At 40.2% G+C, this 24,385-nt stretch overlaps 1 protein-coding gene across 6 annotated transcripts in view; it reads right to left on the bottom strand.

The window, feature by feature from the left end:
• Positions 1–24,385, bottom strand: part of SATB1 (SATB homeobox 1) — a 99,852-nt gene that overhangs the window by 73,794 nt on the left and 1,673 nt on the right. For 2 of the 6 annotated variants that reach the window (XM_027086543.1, XM_027086547.1), the window contains exons 1-2: positions 4,627–5,503; positions 1,673–1,907 (exon numbers count right to left, since the gene is read on the bottom strand). In XM_027086543.1, the coding sequence (XP_026942344.1) occupies positions 1,673–1,883 (211 nt within the window). In that variant the 5' untranslated portion in view covers positions 1,884–1,907; positions 4,627–5,503. Of the gene's footprint in view, positions 1–1,672; positions 1,908–4,626; positions 5,504–19,743; positions 19,883–24,385 lie in introns of those variants that run through there. The other 4 variants (XM_027086545.1, XM_027086546.1, XM_027086544.1 and 1 more) reach the window with 4 other exon arrangements.

Below are 24,385 nucleotides of genomic sequence, written 5' to 3'. Positions count from 1 at the left end.
AAGCGCTGGACAAGGCTTCCAACTCCACCAACTTCATAACCTTCCAGCATGGAAAGGGGAGTGCGCTGGTCACTGCTGACTGCTAAAAATACCCCATGATTTAAACCTGAAGGCAGTCTTAGGAGCTTTTGCTGAAGGTTTATGAGCCTGTGTAAACAGCACGTCTGCCATAAGGAGCAGTGAAGTCTGTAGAATCCTTGTCTAAAACTGTCCTGGCATTAAAGTTTGCTGTGCAAATATCACATAATACCAGAGACAGCTGAAATCTCCTATTTAGGAATTTATGGAACTTACATGTTTGCAGGCGTCAGAAAGTCTTTTTTATAGAGCCCCAGTGCTTCGCAGTACAATATTAATGCACTCTGTTTGAAAAAGCCGTAATAAATTATATTTTTAATGCTCTTACCCTGGCTTTCTTAAGATGCATACATTCTTGGCAAACAATCAATAAATAGGGTAATCATGAGGAGAGGCCAAAGAATTTGCTGAAGTGCTGTTTTTCCATTTTTAATAGATAAAGATCTAACAATACGGACTGCTGTGTCTGTTCATTTCAGGATCAATATATTCTTTGTTTTCGCCAAACCAAGGAAAAAATAAATGATTGTATGATAAATGTTATGCATCAAACACAATGAAATTCCTCTGCTTGCTAACTTTATCTACTTAATATTCTTGGTTGCTACAAGATGGCATTTTTATCCTCTGCTTTAGCAAATGTAAGGAAAATCTGAATCCTATACACAGTTATTCGGAGACAAATAAAGACCTTCTAAGGCCCACACATTATGCCCAGGATAGGCAATGATTTATAGAAACAACAATGCTGAACGCAAAGTTATTCAACTGCATCAATGGAATATAAAATTGGTAGAAAGGAATCACACAGTTACATACCCTCTCCTTATAAACTTGCCTAGATCTGCCCTTCTTTTATCAAAAATACCCAATTACAGCAAAAGGGAGACACTAGAATCTTCAGGTTTTTCGCTACTAAATAATGAGTTTGCTCTGAAGAAAACAAACCACCAAAAAAAACCAACATCACAAAACTTTTATATCATATTGCAGAAGACTTCCATTATCTGTGAAACTGCCTTACAACCAGTAATCCTATGAAAAAGCTAGGTTGGTTCTCAAACAATGGAAATGTCTTATTCTTTTTTTTTTTTTAGTATTTATTTATTTATTTAGCTGTGTCCGGTGTTAGTTGCAGCATGTGGGATCTAGCTCCCTGACCAGGGATCGAACCTGGGCCCCCTGCACTGGGAGCGTGAGTCTTAGCCACTGGACCACTAGGGACATCTCACATGTCTTCTTCTTACTCAGGGTTAGTTTCAGCAATAGCCACCTCTGTATGCTCTACTACAATAACATCTTCTCGATGGAAGCCTCGTGTAACTGAGACAATGACATTTAATTCAGTTCTTATTGTCCACAACATCCAAAGACTCCAGTCTATAGGGGAGTAAGATGCTCTGCTCAGGCACGGAGCCTACACTTTCAAACGTGGCTGAACCTACAGCCAGAAATGTAACTAACTTCAGATCAGAAAGAGAATCAAGGAAAAGAACGTAACAAAGAAGCCTTCTGCCTCTCCACACGGACACCAAGTGGCCTTGGGTGAACACAGGGCTTGCAGCCTTCCAGGATTTGTATCGAAAGTATTTACCTTTCCTAAGGTTGCTTTTCATCAGATGGCCCGAGTGTTTTAAAGGTACTCCCTGCATTTTTGCACCTGTGCTCCCAAGCCTTCCTCTTCCTAGTGGGCTCCCGTTCTGCTCCAGGCGGGCAATCTTGGCTGGTGGACCCTTCGGATCGCTCACATTGTTAGACATTTCTGAATGTTCTTTCCCCTGAGTTGCTTCGTTCAAATGATCCATACTCAGTTACTCTCTAAAGATCACCTGCCAGAATTTAAAAAGAAGACATGTTATAATTGGATGGGGGTCTCCACATCTCTCTCTCTCTCTGTATATGTAACACCATGTATATGTTTTATCCTGGATGCTTCTCTCTTATTTGTAAAATTGCTTAACTGGACATATAATATAATGCAGACGTTACTCTATTTCTAGATCACAGCATTATATTTCCATTCAAGGTAACAGAATAATTTGCGGAAATTGTACCAACACACATGAACGAAAAGGTAATTTGTCACCTACCAGCAAAACTAACTGGGTGCGGGGGGAATGGGCTTACTTTCAGAACAAGAATTTACAAGTATAGCTAAAGAGAAAATAAATTGTATTTATGTAGTCCCAATTTTTAAAAATTAGAAACTTAATACAGAACACAATAACAACACTTTAATCAAAGATGGAAAGATTATCACAGTCCAAAATATTAGTTAGATCTGATGTCTTTGCTTATATTTTTATATGCAGTTTAATTCTCATTAAGAAAATATATCTACATATGTATACACCACCTCAAAAGGTAGCAAACTTCTGCTTTTGAAACTCTCTATTGGCTTTACAGTTAATTTGTAGAAAAACTTTTCTACTGTCAAAGTATCAAGAGTTACATGACCTGTTTTAAAGATTTAGTCAAGTCTTGTCTCAAACATGTGACTGAATCATTCCACCCCTAAGCAAATGGATAGAAGTGGAGGATTTCTTCAAATAGCCCCGGTACTGAAGTGTTACAACTCACATGTCTTAGGGTTAATATTTCGGGGTCCTTTAGTAATAGAATGCTGTTAACAATTTAAATAGCAAAAATTTTGAAAATATTTCATAATACACACATTAGATTGAAGCGCTAAACTCGCTTTGAAAAAAATCTTGATAATTTCAGTAAAACACAATTGCCAATGTTCAAAAATAATCTCAGCATGCAAAGAAGTCAACATCTCAATTAACTTCAGAAAAAATTAACAGATAATTATTTTCAGTTGTATTATACATGGGACATCAATTTTCATACTGTTTATAATAAAGTAGTACATTATCAAACTCCCTTCTAAAATACAGTTTTAACTAGCATTAATACGAACAGATGAGTAGAATTCTTTTATGAACTTTCATGGTACTTGAAGTACTGAGTTCACCGACAATAAGGGAGAGGGGAGCACGTATAGAAAAACCAGAGACAATATGAGAATTATCACTTTTCTCCAGCTGTCTGGTAATTCGACATATCTTTCCCTTAAAAAAAAATACATATACATATATATATACACACACACACACACACACACACACACACTATACCGAAGAAGCTACTCAGATCCAGATTTGAAAGCGAGCTCGTGTTATTAGCATGGTCTTTCTGTAAGCATTTATTTTTCCCCCTCTGTTTAATTGTAGATTACTTTGTCCATTATAATCAAGGAAAGAGGTGATGGGGAGGGGAGAGCAATGATAATCTGTAGGTTTAAAAGCAACCTTAAGAATGTCAATTGAAGAACTATAAAGTTAGAGAAATAATGGCTATTTATCCTTGTACTCCAGGGTGGCACACTGAGACCAAAGGTCTACCGTTGATCGAGGTCCCATCTGTTTTTGGTTATGAGGTTCATTAACAATAAATGTGCCTCTTTTAACCACTTTTTATCAAGATTACTCTTTTCCACTAATATTAAACTGTAGTCTAAAGCCAAAATTAGTGGTGATTATTAACTGATTCAAAACACGCTTTATAATGCTTCATATGGGTTACAGTACAGAGCTGCTTCTCCTGAAATTGGCTGCCTTACCCTAAAGCGGAAGATGAATTTTAAAACATATGACTTGAAAAGAAAATACTTAACCCATGGGGCAATTTAAGAGCAAAAAAAAAAAAAAAGAGGGGGGAGTAGATAAAAGCATCAAAGTTAATGCTACAAAACATATTAAGTAGTCATGAGGCTTAACAGCGTTATAAACTGTAAAGTGTTAGATGCTAATTTAATGTATTGACAATCAAAACGTCATATAGGTCATGCAAAATTGTCCTTCGAATGAATACCCACCTATAAGCAGCTATCAAACTCAGTCATCTTGTAAAAAGCTCTACATTATAAAGCAAAATTACATGCACATAAAACGCCCAATTTACTCATTTAAACTCTACGCCCAAGGCTAAAGTTCACCAAACCTGAGTTTGGAATTGCAAAGAGCAACCTCCACGGGGCCCGCTGGACTGACAGCACCGGAACTAACTACAGTCTCAACAGATGCCAGGCTGAAGAGTTTCTTTTAAGTTACAAATTTAAACAACCCATTTTACTGCAACGTCTGGCTGGCGCATTGAAAGCAAGCTACTTTCTCAAAACCCCATTTCCCTGTCCATAAACGAAGTCCATATACGATAATCAACGAAATAAACAGTGAACTCAGACACAGCAATTATTTCCTTTGAAAAGAGAAAGCCAAGCCCGAAATTCCGGTTTCAAGAACCTGTTTTTTGCAGCGTGGGAGCCTTTTCAATGAGTTCCGTGCTGGATCGCCTCCCTCGGCCCACAGAACCTCATAATCACATTTTAAGAGATTGTGCCCTTATCCATTCCATATGGCCGGCACGATCCAGGCCAAGCTTTCACTGTGACCTTTTAAAGAGACAAAGAAGCAAAGTACTATCTAGAAACAGAAACACTGCAGTTTTACTGAGTGAAATTAGCAAAACCGACCTGAAACTCACCACTTCAAAACTTGACAGCGTATAAATAACAAAAACAAAGGAGGTTTCCTTTGCAGCCTGGGTTCTTGAAGAGAAGTTCAAGAATGATGTTTTCTACGTCCTTTTTTTTTTTTTAATTAAAAAAAAAAAAAGCAGCAGACCTGAAGGCGACTTCCCCTGAAATTGTATTATTTTCTCTTCCCTTACCCCCGCCCCCCTAAGCGGGGGAAGGGCCGATAAACGTCTGGAAGAGTAGCCATGGGAGAGAGGGGTTAAAAAAAAAAAAATCACAATTCGAAAAACAACATATATGGTTTGTAAAATGTCTAACCTCAGAGAACAGGGTTTTCGATGGGGGAGGAGGGGAGAGTGGGAGGAGAGAGAAGATAAAATTGATCTGACAAGTGATTCGTTCGGTGGCGGGGTGGGGGGGAATCGTAAAAACAAAGCAAAACCCCTTAAGAGCAGTACACTGTGGCGGTGCTGGGGAGACAAGGTGGTGACTGGGGATTCTCTTATTTAAAAAAAAAAAAAAAAATCACTGCGGACAAGGTCTCCAGAAAGGCAAGAAAGGTTCCCCTCGCTTCCCTCCCTCCCGCTCGCTGGGGTTCTTCGGTGTGAGGACAGAAAGTCTACTTCTGGCTGTCACTTGTAATCTTATTCTCCAGGCACCCCGGAGAACGCAGGGAGGGGAAGGCCGGCTCGCCTCCCCTCCGATCGCCCCCCGCCCCTCCCCCTCCCCAACAATTGCGCCTGATAGTAACAAACCTTCAACTTTCTTCCCACAGCCTCGCGCCCCCGACCAGGGCATCTACCGCGGGGCCGCGAGGGTGGGGGGCAGGAGGTCGCGGAAAAAGACCCGGCAAGGCATTAAAATGCCACTTTTGATTCGGCCCTCGCTGACGACAGCCTCGAGGACCCCCTCCCTGCCCATGGACGCGGGGCTGCGAGCGTCTGGGGAGCCGAGAGAGTGAGGCCGAGGAAGAGGGCTGGGGGGAGGGGAGGGGGGATCGGAAGGCACCCCAGCCGCCTCCGCCGCCACCGACTCCCCACCCCCTTCCCCCAAAAAGTCGCCGAGCTCTCACTCAGCCGGAGTCCGAGGTAAATAAACAACGAGCTCCACAATGGCTCTAGGACTTGGGGGAAAAGGAAGCCAGAAACCCCGACACAACTGAGCAGGAGTTTCCCGAAAGCGGAGGGGTGGTTGGGGGTGGGTGGGAGGCGCCCCCCCGGAGTCGCCTGGGCGCCCGGGCGGGCTAGAGGGCGGCCACGGCTAATGCGGTGGCGACGAGGCCGGCGGTCGCCTGGTGGCCCCGGGAGCGGCGCGCGCGCGGCGGTGTGTGTGCGTGCGGGCGGGCGCGGGTCCCCGGACGGGGCCGCTCCGCTCTCCCCCTCGCCGCCGGCGCTGCCCCCATCAAATTCGGAACGGACTCCTCCCGGGCGCGGTGGCCGCCGCCGCGCCCCGCTCGGCTCCGCGCGTCCGGCCGCGCTGCAGCCCTCCGCGCCGCTGCTGCCGCCGCCGCTGCTGCTGCTGCCGCCGCCGCCGCCGCTGTGGCTGCCTCTTCTTCCTCCTCCTCATTTTAATACACAGTCACCCCGCTCGCAGCCCCAGCCCCGAGCACGCAGCCTCCTCCGGGCCGCCCGCCGCCGCCGCCCAGAGCCCTTCCCCAGCGGGGCCGGCTCCGCCGCCGCCGCCGCCGCGTCCGGGGAGCGGGAGCGAGCGAGCGAGCGAGCGAGTGGTGGCGGCGGTGGCGGCGGTGGCGGCGGCGGCGGCGGCGGCGGCGGCGGCGGCGGCGGCGGAGGGGGAGGGGGCGGGAGAGGAGGAGGAAGGCGGCGCGGGGGGGGGCAGGGTGCACGGAGCAGGCGGAAAAGGGATGGGGATTAAAACCCGGGCGGGAGGGCCGGGATTGGGGGAGGGGGCGGCGGCGGCGAGTTAAAAAAGCAGCGAGACAAGTAACTAGTGAATGAGTGCGGGGAGGGGGGAGCGCACGATTTCCGGCCCCGGGCGCGCAAGAATTTGTAATGAGCTTGATTAGAGTGAGGCGGCCCGACGTTTATTACACACAATACCCAGAATAACAGGGCGCCGCGCGCGGGCCGGCGCCGGCCGCCGGGCGCGCGGGGAGGGCGCGCGGGGAGGAGGAGCGGGGGGCGGGGAGCGCTGCCCGGGCTGCGGCCGCCGGGCGCGCAGGCGGCGGGGGCAGGTGTGCGCGGGTGCGGGGCGGGAGGAGCGACAGGGCCGGCGGGGGGTGTCGGGGGAGGAAAGTGATGGGGAGAAGAGGGCTAGGGCCGGGGGAAACTAACCACCCCACCCGCGCGCCACAAAAGCCACCGAAAGGAATACGTCGGGAGCGTAGCGGGCGGGCACCCGGGGGACTGGCGAGGCGGGGAGGGCGCACCGGCCCGCGGGAGAGCGGCCCGGGCGGGCAGGTGACGGGCGCCGAGCGCCGAGGCAGGGGGACTTCAAGGAAGTGGCCGAAGGGGACCGTCGGGAGGTGCAGCTCTCCGGAGAAGCGCGGAGGGTGCATAAGGCGTTTGCAGAGAAATAAAGGCCAGGGTTCCTGAAACGCTCTGGCGACTATTTATCCTCAAAGGCGGGGGAACCCTAAACTATTAAGAGACAGTGATCAAAAAAGATGAGTAAGAGCCTTTCTATACTAGTCAGAGGTAGATTCAAAACTCCGTCCCTTCTGAGCCAGGGAACACGTCGGAGGAAGAAGTACGTGGCCCACGGTGGCCGAGTGAAACAAAATTTGGGTCACTTGAAAGAGACCTGACCAGTTAGTTATTACAAAAGAAAACATGCCACCATTCTTAATTTACCTCGGGTGAAAGACAAGAAAGTTGGGGTGGGTAGGAACCTCTGTTGTAGCAATAAATACTTCTGTAATCTACGGTGAATTACCCAGGTAGGTAAATGGTCATTAGCACATAAGTATGATCCTCTTATTTAGATAATCTATTAAATCTAGTTCCTAAAAAAATGAAGAACATTACAGTCATGCCCAAAATAGAGAGGTTTTAGTACTAACATCTTAGAACCCTGAAGGCAGTTAATCATTAAAAACAAAAATGTTATAAGAATCATTTTTCAGAATAGACTAGGAGGGAAAAGAGAAAAATAAGAGAAACATTTTGTTACACATAAAAAAAGCAACAAGTTAGCACAAGTACCGAGATAAGAGGAAAATATGCAAATGAAGCTCTTTAAAACTACCAATACGCTCTTAGTGTGTACATGAGAAATCTAAGAAAAGCAGAAGGTAAAGCAGAAGATAAAGTATAGGAAATAATGGCCTCCCAGGGAGGATAGGTTTAGGAGAAACACAATGAAAATATATCACTCTAATGGCACCCACGTTTCACCCACAAAACCAGAAAGGTTAGTGAAAATTGAGGAAGGCAACAGTGAAATCTTGGCGCATAGAAACCCAAGCCTAGGGCAAAAGAATGTGATAATAAAACACAAAACCCAGCATCCTAAACAAGAAAATAAACATAAGGCAATCTTTACTAAAAAGCTCAAATGATAACATATTTTCAAAAGTTGAAATGTGGGGAAGTATGGAGGCGGGTATTTTAATTAAAGTATAAGAAATACAGTCAGTAAGGAAATATATAAACATGGCAAAACACAGCACTGCTGTCAGAGTTGGTATTGTGGATGGATGGATGTAAACTTATTTTTTTTTAATGTTTGATATTCAAAAAGAAAAACATGGATAACACTCAATTATCCTTAGAATGACAATGATTTTTGCAATATGGTAGGAAATATTAGGAATTTCCAAGATGTATATTTTAATAGTTGCTTCAAACTGGTGATGCCTGACATGTTTCCCTGAAACCTGCCTGATTTTCTTTCAGTAGGGACAGTGCATTCTAGCATCACAAGTGTACAAATTTACAAACAATAGCAAAATTTAAAAATAGAGAAAAAGTATAGTGGACTGCAAAAAATCATTTATCCATGCAAATGCAACTCAAGTTGAACGTTTAAAAAAGAAAGAAAAGGAAGACAGCTGTTGGGCAAAACAAAATTTGAGCAAAGAGAAAAGGAGACTAAAAAAGGGTGACTGAAAATATCAATATTAAGACACATTGGCATAAAATATCATAAATGATGGTTATCCCATTATTTACACAAATAAGACAAAAAGTTTCCTGATTGCCTTAGCCTCCTAATGATGTGGGGATTCAAATATTAATCTTTAAATTTGAATAGCACCTTCTATCCAGGAATTATAAGCTAATTCTCAAACACAAAACATAAAAATGTGTAGTAAGGACGGACGTGGCCTTGGAAAATGATAAACAGAATAAATGAGGATAAAGACATCTAATAATGACTTTACTATTTTTAGAAAAACAATATAGTACAATTACAAATCTGTTAATCACATATACATAACTAATTTCCCCCAAGCAATAATTTCTTTATTTAGGAACTATATAAGAAATGACACAAGTAAAATGGCACCGAGGTTTATGTCCTCCAAGTGATACAGTACACTGATGAACTTCCTATATATTATCTACCCCTTTTAGAATACTCATTCTAAAATAAAGAAGAAGGAAAGAAAGGTAATTAGGAAAATACCACCTTTCCAGGCATATGTGAAAATAAACTATCATAATAGGGGGGCATCAATTTTATTCTACACAGGCATCTTAAATTTGGCAACAAAGATGCAAGAGAGTATTGAATAAAGTTAAACTTAATAAATCTAGCTATGAAAATAGAAAACCTCAGGAACATGAAATATTGCAAGTCAAATACATGAACTATTTAACATGTGGGTGTACAGTTAAAACAGTGCATCAGTTTTTTATCACAGAAGGCGGCACTCAGACTGGCTACACAAAGGTAGCAGAGATAAAATATTTTAACAGATGACAAGATTTTTTTTTAAGTTGAATAATAAAAGGACTACAGCATGTTTCAGATGGCAACATATTAAGATAAATATACAGGCAGATATCCGAAAGCATTAAAACACATTCGGAGTTCTGAATAGCACATACATTTGTAATAAACAGAGAAAGTATTTAGAATTTGAACGTTTTTAAGATATGACAGCTCCGCCAGTGACTGTGTTAGCAAAGCAGTGCTTACCACCATTAGCACTTTCTAAGGACATGGTGGGTTTTTTTTTTTTCAAATTTTTAAATTCAAATACTGTTGGCTATCTCTCCACACTCTTAAAACAGCACATTTTACGTGGCATATTGCTCTTTTTGTCGTGTCAACTCTTTGTTTTTTGGCTTTAGCTGCAGGTGGTGTTTTCCATATATGAATTTCTGGGAATACGGTCTGTGTTGGCCATATAAGGATGTCTCTTTGAGCCATATGTTCTGCTGTCATGTGTCTCATTTTGTCTGTCTGGGATGTCAGGACTGATTTCCACATCGTTTCTTGAATGGACCAAATATAAATTTGTAAGAGCAGAGAGGAAAAAAGAACTGGGGCTGGAGCCCAAACAACTTTGTCAAAACATATATAGGAGAGGAAATGCAATATCCTGTAAACATCTGCACCCTTCTTCTCACATCTTATCTGTGACTGACATCATCACAACTGCATAGCTTGGGGAGAGGATCTATTTGATCAAGTTCAGAAGTTTGCAGTGTGTGTGTGTGTGTGTGTGTGTGTGTGTGTGCAGCTGAATCAGATAGACCCCGCATCTCTGGAGGTCATGGCATGGCACATGGTAGCTGCCCTACTCTGAGAGCTCTGGGTCCTGCAGTCAGCCTGACCTAGCCTTGAACTTGGGGAAGGGAAGCCGGCTCATGCGTTTAGTAAATAAACAGAACCCTTGATTAAACTTTCTGACTAATTTTACAAGAAGGTCTGGTCCCCATTTTACACTCTCATAGCCTCTGGCAATTCTCCTTGTCACAGTTATCATCAATGAACAATGTGGATAATTACTGGCTTAATAAATATCTCCCACACTAGACTGTAAACCCTATGAGAGCAGTGGCTGCCTCTTGCTCACTGCCCTATCACCAGGGATTTGTACAGCGTCCTTGCAATATTTACATTCTGAATAAATAAATGAGAGCCAAACGCTCACAGTGTCACTTGCAACCAAATTCCACTGCTAATTGCAAGGACAATTCCTTTTAGAGATTGCGGAAGTGAGATGGAGTTAGCAGAGGGAAAAGTGGCTATATCATTGAAATGTGAATTAACTGAAATTACGTAACATTTACAATTTAGTTCCTCAGTCACATATCAAGTGTCCAATAGCCCCATGTGACTAGTGGCTATCCTATGGGACAGTGTAGATTATAGAACACTTCCACCATCGCACAAAGTTCTATCGGACAGCATTTATCTGGAGAACTTCTATCAAAGATGACTAAGTAAATCCAGGACCTAGCCAGGAGGAGTCTTAGAGGTGCTGAATGGCTTTCAGACATTCTAATCATGTCCAAATTGAAGCCATTTTCCATTTTATTTTTGTTTTTGTTTTTATTTTGCGGTACGCGGGCCTCTCACTGTTGTGGCCTCTCCCGTTGTGGAGCACAGGCTCCGGACGCACAGGCTCAGCGGCCATGGCTCACCGGCCCAGCCGCTCCGCGGCATGTGGGATCTTCCCGGACCGGGGCACGAACCCGTGTCCCCTGCATCGGCAGGCGGACTCTCAACCACTGCGCCACCAGGGAAGCCCCATTTTCCACTTTAGAATGAGCCCATAGATCTGTAAGGTTGCATGGAATAAGAATAGGGTACCGCTGCACACAGATTTAAGACAACTTTCTAGACCTGTATGTATGTGAAAGGGTCCTAGAGTACATTTGGAATAATATGCAGTTACCCCAAATGCTGCTTTCCATGAACATTTAAATAGCTCATAGCTGAAGCTAAAAACCACAGAATCACTTGCCATCCTCTCTCCCACCCCCACGTTAAATAAGCATAGTTGCCATTAGAAATGGCTTTTTTGGAAGCTTTAATGTAGATACCTACGCAAACCGGGTGGGCATCCAAACACCAAACAAATAATGGTGTACTGCAGAAAATCATAGCAAAAGGCTTGAATATATTTCCGGAGAGATAAAGGAGAAATAATAAAGAACTCTAAATAGGGGGCCTAAGGTTTTTTGTTTTTGTTTTTTCCCTAATACATGGGGTTTCAGTTATAGTCAGACTGAGAGTGATCAAAAGTTTTCCTAATTACTTTAAGGTGGATGTAAACACCCACTCGTCATTTGGATTATGGTTTTAATAGACAAAGGTCAGCATTAAAGCTAAGCAAAGGAAGGCCAATGTTTAAGCTAGTTTGGAGAGAGTGGGCTAAGGGAAGTGAGCAGCCATTATAGTTGGATTCTAGAACCTGATGGGCTATCGGGTCCTTTCACCCAGAAATATTACCTTTTTTAAAGCAAGAATTGATTGGACAAATTTTTTAAAAAGCTACCTTTCCTTCCATAGATGTCAGTGTGGAGCATAACCTTGACAAGGTACAGTGGTAATCATTCCATGAAAACTGGCATCTCTATCTAGAACTAGCTCCAAAATTGAGTAGGGAGGGGGCCAGGTTCCAAAAGCAATGCTCTTGAGACCTTCACATAGTTATGTAGCTATCGCCAAATTACCAAATCACTTAAGAGTTTCAGGTTGCCTTGTCTTCTCCCCATTGCTTCTGAGTGCCCGCCCTCCCGCTTCTCCCTCTGCCACATCCTTTAACATGCAGCTGGATTGTACCTCTTCTGTCCAAAGCCTCCTCCAGCTATTAGCTACTTCCTTCTCGATGCCCCATCCCAGCCCCTGTCCTCCAGTGTGGCATTTCAGATTTACATGTCTGCCCCTCCCAAGTGTAAGTCTGTCAACATCTTGAAGGTGGACTCCTGTCTGTATTCCAGGAGTGTCTCATGGTGCCTGCCCTTTCAGGGAAAGGAATCCAGGAACTGCTCTTACAAGTGAATGCTGGTGAGAATCTTAGAAAGATTCTTGCAGTCTTGGGCGGTAAAGCCAGGTGCAAGATCAGAAGTTAGTTCGGTGGCTCCTCAAATCTGCTGCATGTTATCACCTGCGAGCTACTTCAACAACCCAGATGTCCAGGCTGCACCCCACTGCCGCAGGTAGGAGCCAGGTATGCAGTGGTTGCGAGTTACCAAGGCGATTCCAGTGTACAGCCAAGTTTGGCATCTATTGGATTAGGTAATGTTTTGAAGACAGGAAATCCAATATACCTGCTAGGACATCCTCAAGGGAGATGAAGATCCTGGGGTCACTTGGAAAAGTTAAGGCTTTTCTAGGAACCAGCACTCACCCCCAAATTTAAGAAATATATGTGCAGGCAAGCTACTTGCTTCAAACAAAAAAAAAAGGTAGGGGGCAAGCTATTAGATCATTGATTTGGTGAATAAAAGTCTGCTGTTTGAGGAACCATGACAAATTAGCATTTGAGCACTTGCGTGAGGCTTAACGGGGGTGCCAGAAATTCTGTGCAAGTATATGATTTATCATCACAGACATAAGCGACTAAACACAAAATTACACGTGGAAGTAAAGTTCCAAAATCAGTCTATTTTTTTTTCTTCAACATAGTCCAGCAGGCTTTTTCTCCCAGAAAATTTCAACCTGGAGTGGGACTCCCTTTGCAACAGTTGAAAACTGTTCAACTCATTTCTAGACTTAGTCATTGCACTTAAGCAGAAGTGAAGTGTTCACGTTGTCCGTTCCCAAGAGCTAGTGGCAGGGCACCTAGCTGCTGTGTGGTACTCTCAGGAAGCTCAGGGGATTTGAATTCCAATGAAGTCAAACAGGAACTGTTCCCAATCAACATTTAGCCAAGACATATCAACCAAATCTTAGTGATGTGAATGCTATTTTAATCTTTCTCGGCTTACTTAAAGGGAAAAAGAGTTTGAGGTTAAAATAGACCTGAATCCGGGTTCAGATTGTTTTGGGGGAGAGTACCAGCCACGGGCAACATCTGATTTTGTACCGCTGTGCCCATCGCCACAAAGCAGTGGACAGGGGTTGTTCATTGGGAAGAAAAGCCACCACCAGAAACAAGTGCAACACACCTGGACAGTGATTAAATACCCCTATAATGCTTGAAATTTGTTGAGGCGAAGGAGGAGTGTAATTCAAAACTAAAGCACATTCTCTTTGGGATGATGGCAAAGATTTGGAAGAGACTGTGGCACTGGGTGCATAACAGTGTGAATGTAATTAAGGCCACTGAATTGTCCACTTACAAACTGCCCAAGTGGCATATGTTATGGTATATATCTTTTACCTCAATTAAAAAAATGTAAAAACAACAAAACTAAGCAAAACAATCTTTCATCTATTCCTAAGATTGGCAGACGTATATTATCATGCCACACAGAAAAACAATAAGCTACAACACACTGACAACTGCCTCCTTGATGCCAACCCGCCACTGCTTTGTCCTTACCCGCCGACAGCACAGTCCAGTCTATGCTGGATAATTAATTCATATGATGATTACCTGACCCAAGGATAAGTAACATAGATTGATAATGAGAGACCAAGATCTCACCCAAAGTAGGTAATCTGATGGTCCTCTGAGGCAAGAAAATGGTTCTCTTTTCAGATGTTCTTCTATATTCTTGTATCTTAGCAAAAGAGGAAGGATAGACAAAAACCAAACACTCCAAATATCCAACATTCAAATATCCAAACGTTCTTTCTGGATATTTTTCAAATGAGTAAAAATTAACTATACTCATGAAACAGTAGACCGTCCCAGGGGAACATCTGCAGGACGCTTTTATGCAGTCCAGCCACAGAGGTAAAACAACTGTATAAATGTAGTCAATGTAATAATTTATAAACTATCTCTATATAAAGATTCTAGATCCTATTTATTAATAAAAGAGTACATTTTTTGTTATAAAAAGTCCAAAAGGCTTTCAGATTTATTTTTATCACTTTTTTGTGATAGTAATTATGATTGAAGTATTTATTTCTGCATGCAATAATTTGTAATATCATCTTTTTTTTTTCCAGTATATTGTCTGATATTCTGTTTCCTATCATCTATTCTTACTGATTTTATATTAGGGACTTTTATATTAATGATGGAGTTTTATTTTTAATGTACTGGAAATCCATATATAAATTGTATCTCATCGAAGTTCATTCCTATATATATGTATTTTTCTGATGCATGACTAAGGGATATGATTACGTAGTAAAGCCAAAGTAAAATTACATACTTATTGGGTATAAAAGCCTAAATAAAATACTAAAAAATAGTTTCACAGCATAACTGTAGCTAGAGCATATCCAGTTACCTATTTTGCAGGTGTGGCCTTCTTTATTAGTGTGTTTATTGTGGAATTTAATTCATTAGATAACTAATGTGGACTATAAATACACGTGCAACTTTCCAGCTGATATGAAGCAAACAGTTGATAAATAACGCTGCAGTATAATTTTAAAAACAGAACTAGTGAGCCTTCAGGCTATTTTTTAATCATTTATTTTTGTTTATTCTGTAAAGACTATTTTCATTTGTATTTTTTTATCTATATATAAATACACTTGGAAGAGAAACAAACAGCATATTTATGAAAATTTTTGATGGGGACCAGCTTGTAACTGTTTTGAGACTGTAATTGCTCTAAAGATGGACAATACCCACTGTTTCATTACTTCTGCAACTGAAAAAAATACTACACGTTCATATCATATTTAATGAAAATTAAACTTATCTCTCTGTGGAGGTAACAAGACTCTCAAAACTAACTTTTAGGTTCACTTTGCACAAAGGGGTTTTGTCACTAAGAATTTACAACACTGCAAGCTAGGGTAAAGGCATCTTTGTGGCTGGCATATGCTGTAGTTTCAGATATAAGCCAAGTCTTGAGGCATTCTCAATAGATTTGAAAAATCCAACTGTTTGGCCAACAACCTAGTATGAATACATGTACGTATGATATACATATAGCATAACATGATATACATGTTCACAGATACTATCTGCATGTCATACAAGAGAATGTCACACAACTTAAAACTAGACAACCACAATTTTCATCAGAAATTCTTTAAAACCCAGAGTTAGTGTAATAGTGTTCTATCATTAGGCAACTCCTAGAAAAAAGGATAAATGACATAGTGGGAAAAGAAGTGGAGAAAAGGTAGGAACCCTAGATTCAGGTCTTGCTTCTTCCTCTACCAAGTAGAAGAGTTACCCTTCATAAGCCAAGCAGAACCCGGTTCTGTACCTACAAAGTGTTGGAAAAGAATCTGATCATCTTTAAGACCACAAAAAAAAAAAAAAAAAGAAATTCTCTGCCCTTAAATTCAATTTTAAAAATCAAGTTCACTTTAAAGAGAATATACAGATATATAAGGAAATTTCTCACATGCTACATTAGATGTTTATCTATATAGGAGACAGGTGTCAAACAAACAAATTAAAAAAAAAAAAAACCACTAAGGCAAAGGGAAACTTTAACTCACCAGATTCCATCTGTTACATCTGAATTCATGCATAATTGATTATCCATGACTGGTAAGTTCTTTTCTCACTAGCCGACCACAGTTTTCTAAACATTATGTATTAAATCACCAGTAAAGTAGACTACATTTCAGAAACAGCAAGGGCAGAATAAGAATATTTTAAATGAAAAATTACATGCCAGTTAATAATAATACAGCTGACCTATGTTTAAGGGAGAGAAATTTTAATCATGTGCATATTAAATATTAATAACCTATTCTGTTATTGTTATAATAAGGTTAAGTAGGCTTCTCCATGCTTAAGGAAAGAGGGACAACTAGGAATGCACAATAGTGCAAAAAGATACAGAGACGGGAGACAGACATAAGGAAAATGTGTCAACAATAAACAAGAGGAAATGAAAAAGAAGGAAAAGATGAAGGTGGAAACTAATCTCTATGTGTCATTATGACTGCCAGAGTACTGGCAAAGAAGCAGCATCCTTTTATTTCAATTTTAATCATTTCTGAATTTTAATACCCGGCTCCTTTTGTAATTCTCCTGGCATTCCCCATATGCCTCCATCCCAGCCAAAACACCAGTGTAAATGAAATGGCAGGCAACCACACCACTGATGTAGCCTCCCCAAAGAACCTACCAGGTGACCAAAAGCAGAAAAAGGTATGTCTACCTTACATCCCTGAGGACGTCCAGCCAATTAACTGGCTGAATGTTCTCTATGTTCTTTAATTTTGCAAAGAAGGACAGTAGTTAGGTAATCCACAGATAGAGAATCATTAAAAAAAATAAAACAAGCTGGTAGTAATACAATAATCAGTGACCATCAGGGCCTGGAAAAATGAGTTTGCTCTCACTGGCACTAAAGGAGCATCACATGATTATTTAATTACAGCTCTAATTTTTGTCTCGTGGATGGCAACATATCAACAATTAATAGGGCAAATAGAGGAGACTGTTTTTAAAGAGACAGAATGTGCATGATAATGGAATAGGTCACACAGCAGTGTACTGCTTCAGGAATACTTTTCTTTGTGTAACTAACACTGTCTTGTAAAGCGCCACACACATGAAAATCAATTTAAAGAGGAAGTGTCTTTTTTAAAGATAACTTTCATAGAATGGCCAGAACTTTTCAGAATGTTTTAGATGCACCTAACACAACCCTTAAGGAATGGAGTAAAATCTTCATTAATATAAATACCCTAACTCTCAAAACATTTTAAAATAATGGCTACAGCTACAATTAAAAAAATATCTATTTATGCAATTAATCATGGCTGATATTTATCCAGTGGGGTCCTGAAAAAAATCATTATTGTAGAAGAGAACAGATAGAGGTCAATCAGACTTGGGCCACATGGTATTTTTGGCCCCAGAATATCAGAAAAACCATTACATGGTAGCCTAACTGCAAGGACCTCCAGGGAGTGCTCTGTGCTTATACCAGAATAGGTTGTTACCACAACTGAACACCAAAGGACCATGAACCTAATCAGACAGACTTTGCCTCATCCTCAAGGTCAGTGAGGATAAAACAAATCCCAGTGCTACTGTCCAAAATGACAGAGCACAGAGAGAAAAAAACACTCAATTATCCAGAACACGGGCATGTGTAGATTAAGTGTGCAGATAACCCCAGTAAAAACAGAAAATTAGAGAGGAAAGTCTTTTCCCATTAAACCATATCAGCACAAGCTAAATTCACTATTTTATTATTAATTTAGCAAATCTTTAACGAGTGCTCTCCACGCAAGACAGAACGCTAACTGCGAAGCTTCTACTGTTTTCTATAACACAGACATGTACCTTACGTTGAATTTTTTTCTTGTAGTTGAATACCTTGTAGAAATAAATAAGGGCAGCACCTAAAAATTTGTAAAGTGGGAATCCTAGTGCATTTTTAAGTGCTGTATTACAAGGTCAACATATCCAGATTCACCAAGGGAGTTCAAATAGTTAACCAATTTGATAGAACTGTCTAAGGCAGGCTCAGTCCAGCTTTAAACCTCACTAGTTTCAGTCACGCGTTGTTCTGCCATACGAGAAGCCAAAGCAAAAACCTAGGCTTTAGATTTGGAAAATAAAATATTCTTAGAACTACTGCTAGGATCAATTGCTCAAACGTATCTTAAATATCAGGTTACAGAGAATTGTAAGAAAACATAGCTTGGCTCAAGAAACAGTGACTAAAACGATTCCACAAAGAGTAGTACTAAGAGGTGCTAAATCAACTCAATAAGCTTTTAATGGCTTATGTCGGCCAAAGTCATCACAAAACAAAAATGTAGGCATCTCAAAATACAATGTGGGAAGGCTGAAACTACTGAGGGACTCTGATTTCTAAAGCCACTGGCAAAAGTGATCAAGCCAATGCTAATTACAAAGAAAGAAAGGAAGAGAAAAAAAAAGAAGAAAATTGAAAAGCTTACATCCCGGTGAAAAGTTTTAAAATAAAGTTGCTTTAGTAGAAAACATTCTGATAATTCTGGACCCCAAATCTGACTCCATACATTCTAAAAGACTATTTTGAAAAGAGTCTAGCAAGCAGCAGCTTGTATGTAAGAGTATACATCATTCTTTTTTAACATGACTGTTAATATACAGTTAACATGTCTCAGTTAACATGTCTCTGTAATTAACTGTCTACTGCTCCAATAACACTAATATGTGTACAGTATTATTAAAATACAATGACTCCTTACAAAGTAAGACTGTCATTTTTAAACTTTTAAGATAATGTTCTAAATTGTTTTTGAGTCCTCTTAAACTACCCCAAAGAGAGCCCACCTCTAAGGAAAAAATTTTAAAGCACAGTTATTAAAATATTGTGCCAACCTCTCAGAGCCTGGAGAAATCTGTCTACTATTAGAACATCTAGGTATCATTTATTTCAGTTGGTGAAAATATAGTGAGAAACACTTGGATTATTTTATTAATTCTAGATATTCTTTTAGAATTTAAAACTGTAAGCATTTGAACTGAGTGCTTTCTTTACTGATAAAATATTTTTATCAGTGAACAGGAAAAAAAGGTCTGCTATATCAAGAATGATCACATAGCCCTGTTGTTAATCCCCAGTGATTTCCATTGTCTGGTTCACTGGAACAGGAAAACTCAATTGCATTCAACATCAAACAGCTAATTATGGACACACTATATTCAAGACTATCTCAAGTTTAAAAGATATCTGCATATACTAGGTTCTATTTTATTTATAGTATTTATTACAATAAAATATTTACAACAGAAAACCTCTTTTACCTTAAAGTCCTTAACATTATAAACATTAAAAGGCCAAATTGTCTTTTGCATGCTCTTAACAGCATATCAGAAACCACGGAGTAAGACTAGAAAAGAACCTCTAGCAATCAACTCCACTATATGCCCAGCTTCCTGGAAAACTGCATCTAAAGAGTTCCCCCTCTCACAGATTACTGACTACCTTTTCTTTAAATATCTCAGGGAAAGAAGATCTAGTAATTTCTCCTGGGAGCTTTCTACCACATTTCACCACCCAGAGTAGAATTCACACTGCAGAATTTCTGCTGGTATCTGGTCCCAAATCATCTCTTGCTGACAAAAAGCAACATCCCAACACAGAAACCTCCCCTGGACACTAAATGCTGGTCTCTCCCTGTGGCTATAGCCCTGATTCCCCATATGGAACTTTTCTGCCACTTACCCTCCAAATATCAGAGGCTGCTCTCCGAATCTAGCCCTACGAGAGAGCTCTCAAGAAGTAGTCTTTGACGAGGTGACAATGACGAAGTTCTCTCTGGCACTGCTAGCAAGGCAGAAGCATCCCCAAATGAGGTGGTTACCAGTTGCCTGTGAAGCAGCTGGACCATTACTGCAGTTCTGAGGGTACGTCACAAATCAGGTCATAGCTCTGGGTAGAGTCCACCCACTTCACCGGGTACAACGCCCTCCATTTCCTGCACACCTGGGGGGAAGGGGTGCCAAGGAAGGGGTGGAGGGAAATGCAGGTCTACAGACATCCGAGCAAAGGCAGGACCAAGTGCAGCCTGACATCTGCTTCTTCTGCAAGCATCTCCGCTTCATGTGGGGGACCTGCACCCCTAAGGTGCAGCCACAACTCGTGCCACAATACGCAGGCTCTCCAAGGAGTGATGAGTGTAATAAAATATTGCACAGTTAAACGTTGTATCCAGCAAGATCATTTCTCCACTGGAAACTGAACCAACTCTTAATGTTTGATTACAAGACACTTCACTACCAAACATCAAATAACTGGACTGAATAAATTGCAGCTGAATCTAGGGACATAAATGCTGGGGTACCGGTTAACTAATTTTCATCTCTCATAACTAAACTGGATCACCACATAAGCTAAATTACATCCTTGAGAGTCCATTGAAAGAGGTGATGAGAATTTCTATTTACGAACCTTCAGACAGCAACAACTGTGGAAGTGATACAGAATAACGTGAAAGAATAAAAATAGGCCAATATGCTGGAGAAATGCTACGCTACTAAATCTCACCCTGAATATATATACACACAATCTGTATCTATTTACTCTGAAATGAAATATCTGATCTTAAAAAAGACTTTAAAAAAAGTAAACAGCAAAAGGTACCGTTGGCATAAGTTCAAAAGTACTAAATAATGTGCGTTAATGTGTTGATCACACTCTATGAAGACGTCAAGTTGAAATAGACTTACCATTGAGAATAACACTTAGGAATGATATATAAATTACCACAGTAGACACTTCTTCTTTGGGAGAGAAAGAGAAGAACCTTGTGTAACAGATTTGATTTACATGCTGTATTAAGACCACATTCTGCTCTGATGTCAATGGAACATGTGATTAGAGATTAACAACCGTGTGTACAGGATGAGCGTAAGAGCTACTTACAGAGCATACTCGAAAACGAGCACTTTCTCAAGTTAATAATAAGTTTTGGAATTCAACGTTAACAGTATTTTGAAGTTTCTAGGGGTCTCCAAAGAGAATGGGCTTTCAACTTAAGAAGAAAAACAACAAATGCATTTAGTATTGTCAAAAATTTGAAATTCACGGTTGGCAGATTAAACAAAAAGACAAAGGAGGCAAGAATATTTTCAGAGGAAAAGTTAACAGTATTAATCAATCAATCAATGTGTCCCACTTTATACTCATATTTGCAGACCTCCATTAAAACCTGAAGCATTCCATCTATGGCTTGGAATAGAAGACACTTTATCAAAGTTATTATCTAAGAAATCAAATAGTTGAAGTTATCTCTTTGGAATTCTGTAGAGAGTTTAATTTAGCAAACGTACACTTGAATGTGTCTGAACATATTTGTCTTGAGGTTGCTCTACGATGACTATTTTAAGTGGCATGTGGAGTCTTTGGGGATTTGGATATTATAGTTGAAGTATGCAAAGGAAAAATGTATAATATTTCTTTCAACTGATTCTCGCAGGACAAAACATGAGAAGATAAAATGACTCTTTTTAAAACTTTAGCCACTGGGAAATGATAAGAAAACTCCTCTCGACCCCTACCCCCAACCAGGAAGAGTCTAAAGCCCTGGATTATAGTACAGGTAGATGTTAAAGTGGAGACAGAGCCGTTATTTAGTGGTGACAGGAATATAAATACGTGCACTAACCTATAAGCTGGTATTTACTTCAGGAAGGTAAGTAATATTTTTCCTCTGATTGCTGAGCTGTCAGTTTAATGCAGCGTAAATAAACAGTAGGTGCCTGCTAGCTTGAAGTAGGAAGTGTTCATTCCACACGAGGAACAGATTACTGAAGCCTGATGCTCATCGTGCTGAAACACAACTTTCATTTTACCAGAAAATACACCCTACCGTGGAGGATTTTCGTGCCTGATCTATTAATTAACTTAACTCTGTTCTGTCAAAATGTAAACCAATTTGTTAAAAGCATCCCAGAGTTTTGGAGTTTGAAAACCAACTGGAAACGCAAGAAGGATGACTGTTCTGTAATCTGATCACAAATGCTAAAAATGACTACTTAGTATAATAAGCAGAAACTATACCAAACCAAAAGAGACAAAGAACATATTTAAATAGAGAATTCAATCATCTCAGTTACCGAATTTACTCAAAATCCTCCTCCTTTGCTAATTAAAAGCAACTGGCACCTTTCATATTTTGCAACCTTGTGCTACTTAGGCCTGTTCAATATGTATGCTTCTTCTGCTCTCTGAAATATCTAAAGGTAAACCATTCATAAAAATCCGATCACATTCTTTAATTCTAATCAAAAGATTACTGAACTCCCCTGAGAGAAGTGGCAAGTATGAAGAGCAAATGATGATACCCTTCCTAACAGCATTCATGTAAAATGTGGTTTTCTTCCCATTTTCTACATACCACAAAGCTCTGACAGTATAGAGCAACTCAGGTTCTCCTTATACATAAGCACAAAGCAAAATATCTCCTGGCATCATTTAAGATGAGAACTTACCTTATCTAAAAAGTATAAAAGGTAATTTGGGGAGGTTTCTATTTAAAACCTGAACAAATTCTGATCATTAATCAGTGGACTGTAAAAGTCAAATGCAAAAAAACCCAATATTTTTGCATCTGACTACAACAGGTCCAGACAGAGTCTGAAGATCGATTCCGTCATATGCATTTATTTTATATACTTCATCAGTCCCAGGTACGAATATGACACAAGAGTCATCCGAGACAACACGTCTTAGAAGAAAAGATGTGTTTGTGTAAAGGGCATATCTGTGTATGGCCCTTTTGGAAATTTACAGAGCAGATGAAAACCCACCAGAGTGCTTTATAGAGTCCCTGCTGTATATCCACGTTGTATTTAGCTTAACAGTGTTTGTAACCAAAAGGTTTTAACAATAATGAAGAACAGGTGCCTGTCACCTGACCTTTTAGGCCTAATTTACAATCCGCAACCTGTCACATGAAAAAAATCATTGAAAATCTCTCCCAGATATTTCAGTCTTTGCTAATTTAATGCAGACTTGCCTAACCATCATTTAGCACATCATCTTATTCAATCGCAGGTTCATATAGCTTGGCAACAGACTTCTTTGCAGAAATAAACCATTATTCATTTTGTTGTTGTTCTTGTTTAAGATGCTGAGAGACAAAAGAACTCCTTTTGTAGATTATCAACCAAAGAATATATTAATTTATTACAACAACTGAACAAAAGGCATTCCTTTGGAATACTTTTACATACAAAGAACTATTATTTATTACATATTTCAGCTTGTGGGAAAATGAAGAATGCATTGATTCTGGAAATAACTATTCAGACTTTTGGAAGTTCTTTAAGTCTTCTTTCTCTGCTGATATTTTTTTTTTCTGCTTCCTCCCTTCATTCCCCCCTCTTGTCCCCCCATACCCACCCCCACTACATTTTAGGGCACTAGTACTTTAGGAAGGAAATCCCTATTTGTTCTTTTTTCATCCATCATTTGTATTCATTATTTAGAAAGGAATACAAAATTGTGCAGTGATTCTTATTTCTCTTGTATAATCTTGTTACATGCAGCCATACTCAAATTTAACAATGCTTTGTATTTTATAGCTACTGTTTACATATTATGTATTACATATGACTGAACGACTCTACATTTAAAATATTGTTTCCATTAGGAAAAATATGAAGTAATAAGTGTCAAATGGAGATGAAGAATAAACATGCCCGGTATATTTATAAAATGTATAGTCATTTAAAATGTGCACAAATAGGATACATATTTTGCTACTGTTACATTTTATATAGAATACACATTGTCTAAAGTGTATTTAATAATGTGTCTAACCGAGTTAGTTAAAGTATTTATGTCTGGTGATTGTGTTAAACACTTGGAGAGGTAGTGAAAGATACAGCCAGTTACTCCTGCTAACTAAAGTTGAGATTATGCGCTTATTATAACCTTTTCTAACAATGTGAGAAAAACAGAGTAAATATATTAAAATTGTTTCACAACAGATGCTTAGGTTGTTAATATTTAAGATGCCTATTCATGCTATTCCTGTCTGCACATTTGTCAAAAATGTAAGCCTGATGCTAATGTTTGCCAGCAGACTGGAGCAGCCAGTATACGAATGTACTACTGTTCTACTAAAATAATATGCAATAGAAATAAAGGACCGCTGCTAAATCATAGCACGAGTACCACACAGCAGATTAAAGGTCTTTAGAGCAAACACCTCAACCTTGGCTTTCTCCAGTCTTAGTTTCCCCCCCCCCCCAGCTACTTTTGACGACAGAATAAATCTTAATTCCTGACATCTCAGAAAAATCCACTTTAGATTGGGTGTAAATTTCAAGAAAGTTTCAGCGGGATGAGTTACTCTGTC

Source organism: Aethalodelphis obliquidens, unplaced genomic scaffold (genome assembly GCF_003676395.1).
Source record: "Aethalodelphis obliquidens isolate GAN/ISIS:26980383/991018 unplaced genomic scaffold, ASM367639v1 scaffold56, whole genome shotgun sequence".
Lineage (NCBI taxonomy): Eukaryota > Metazoa > Chordata > Mammalia > Artiodactyla > Delphinidae > Aethalodelphis > Aethalodelphis obliquidens.
The sequence above is the reverse complement of the archived record's forward strand: the minus strand, read 5'-3'. Positions and strand labels throughout refer to the sequence as shown.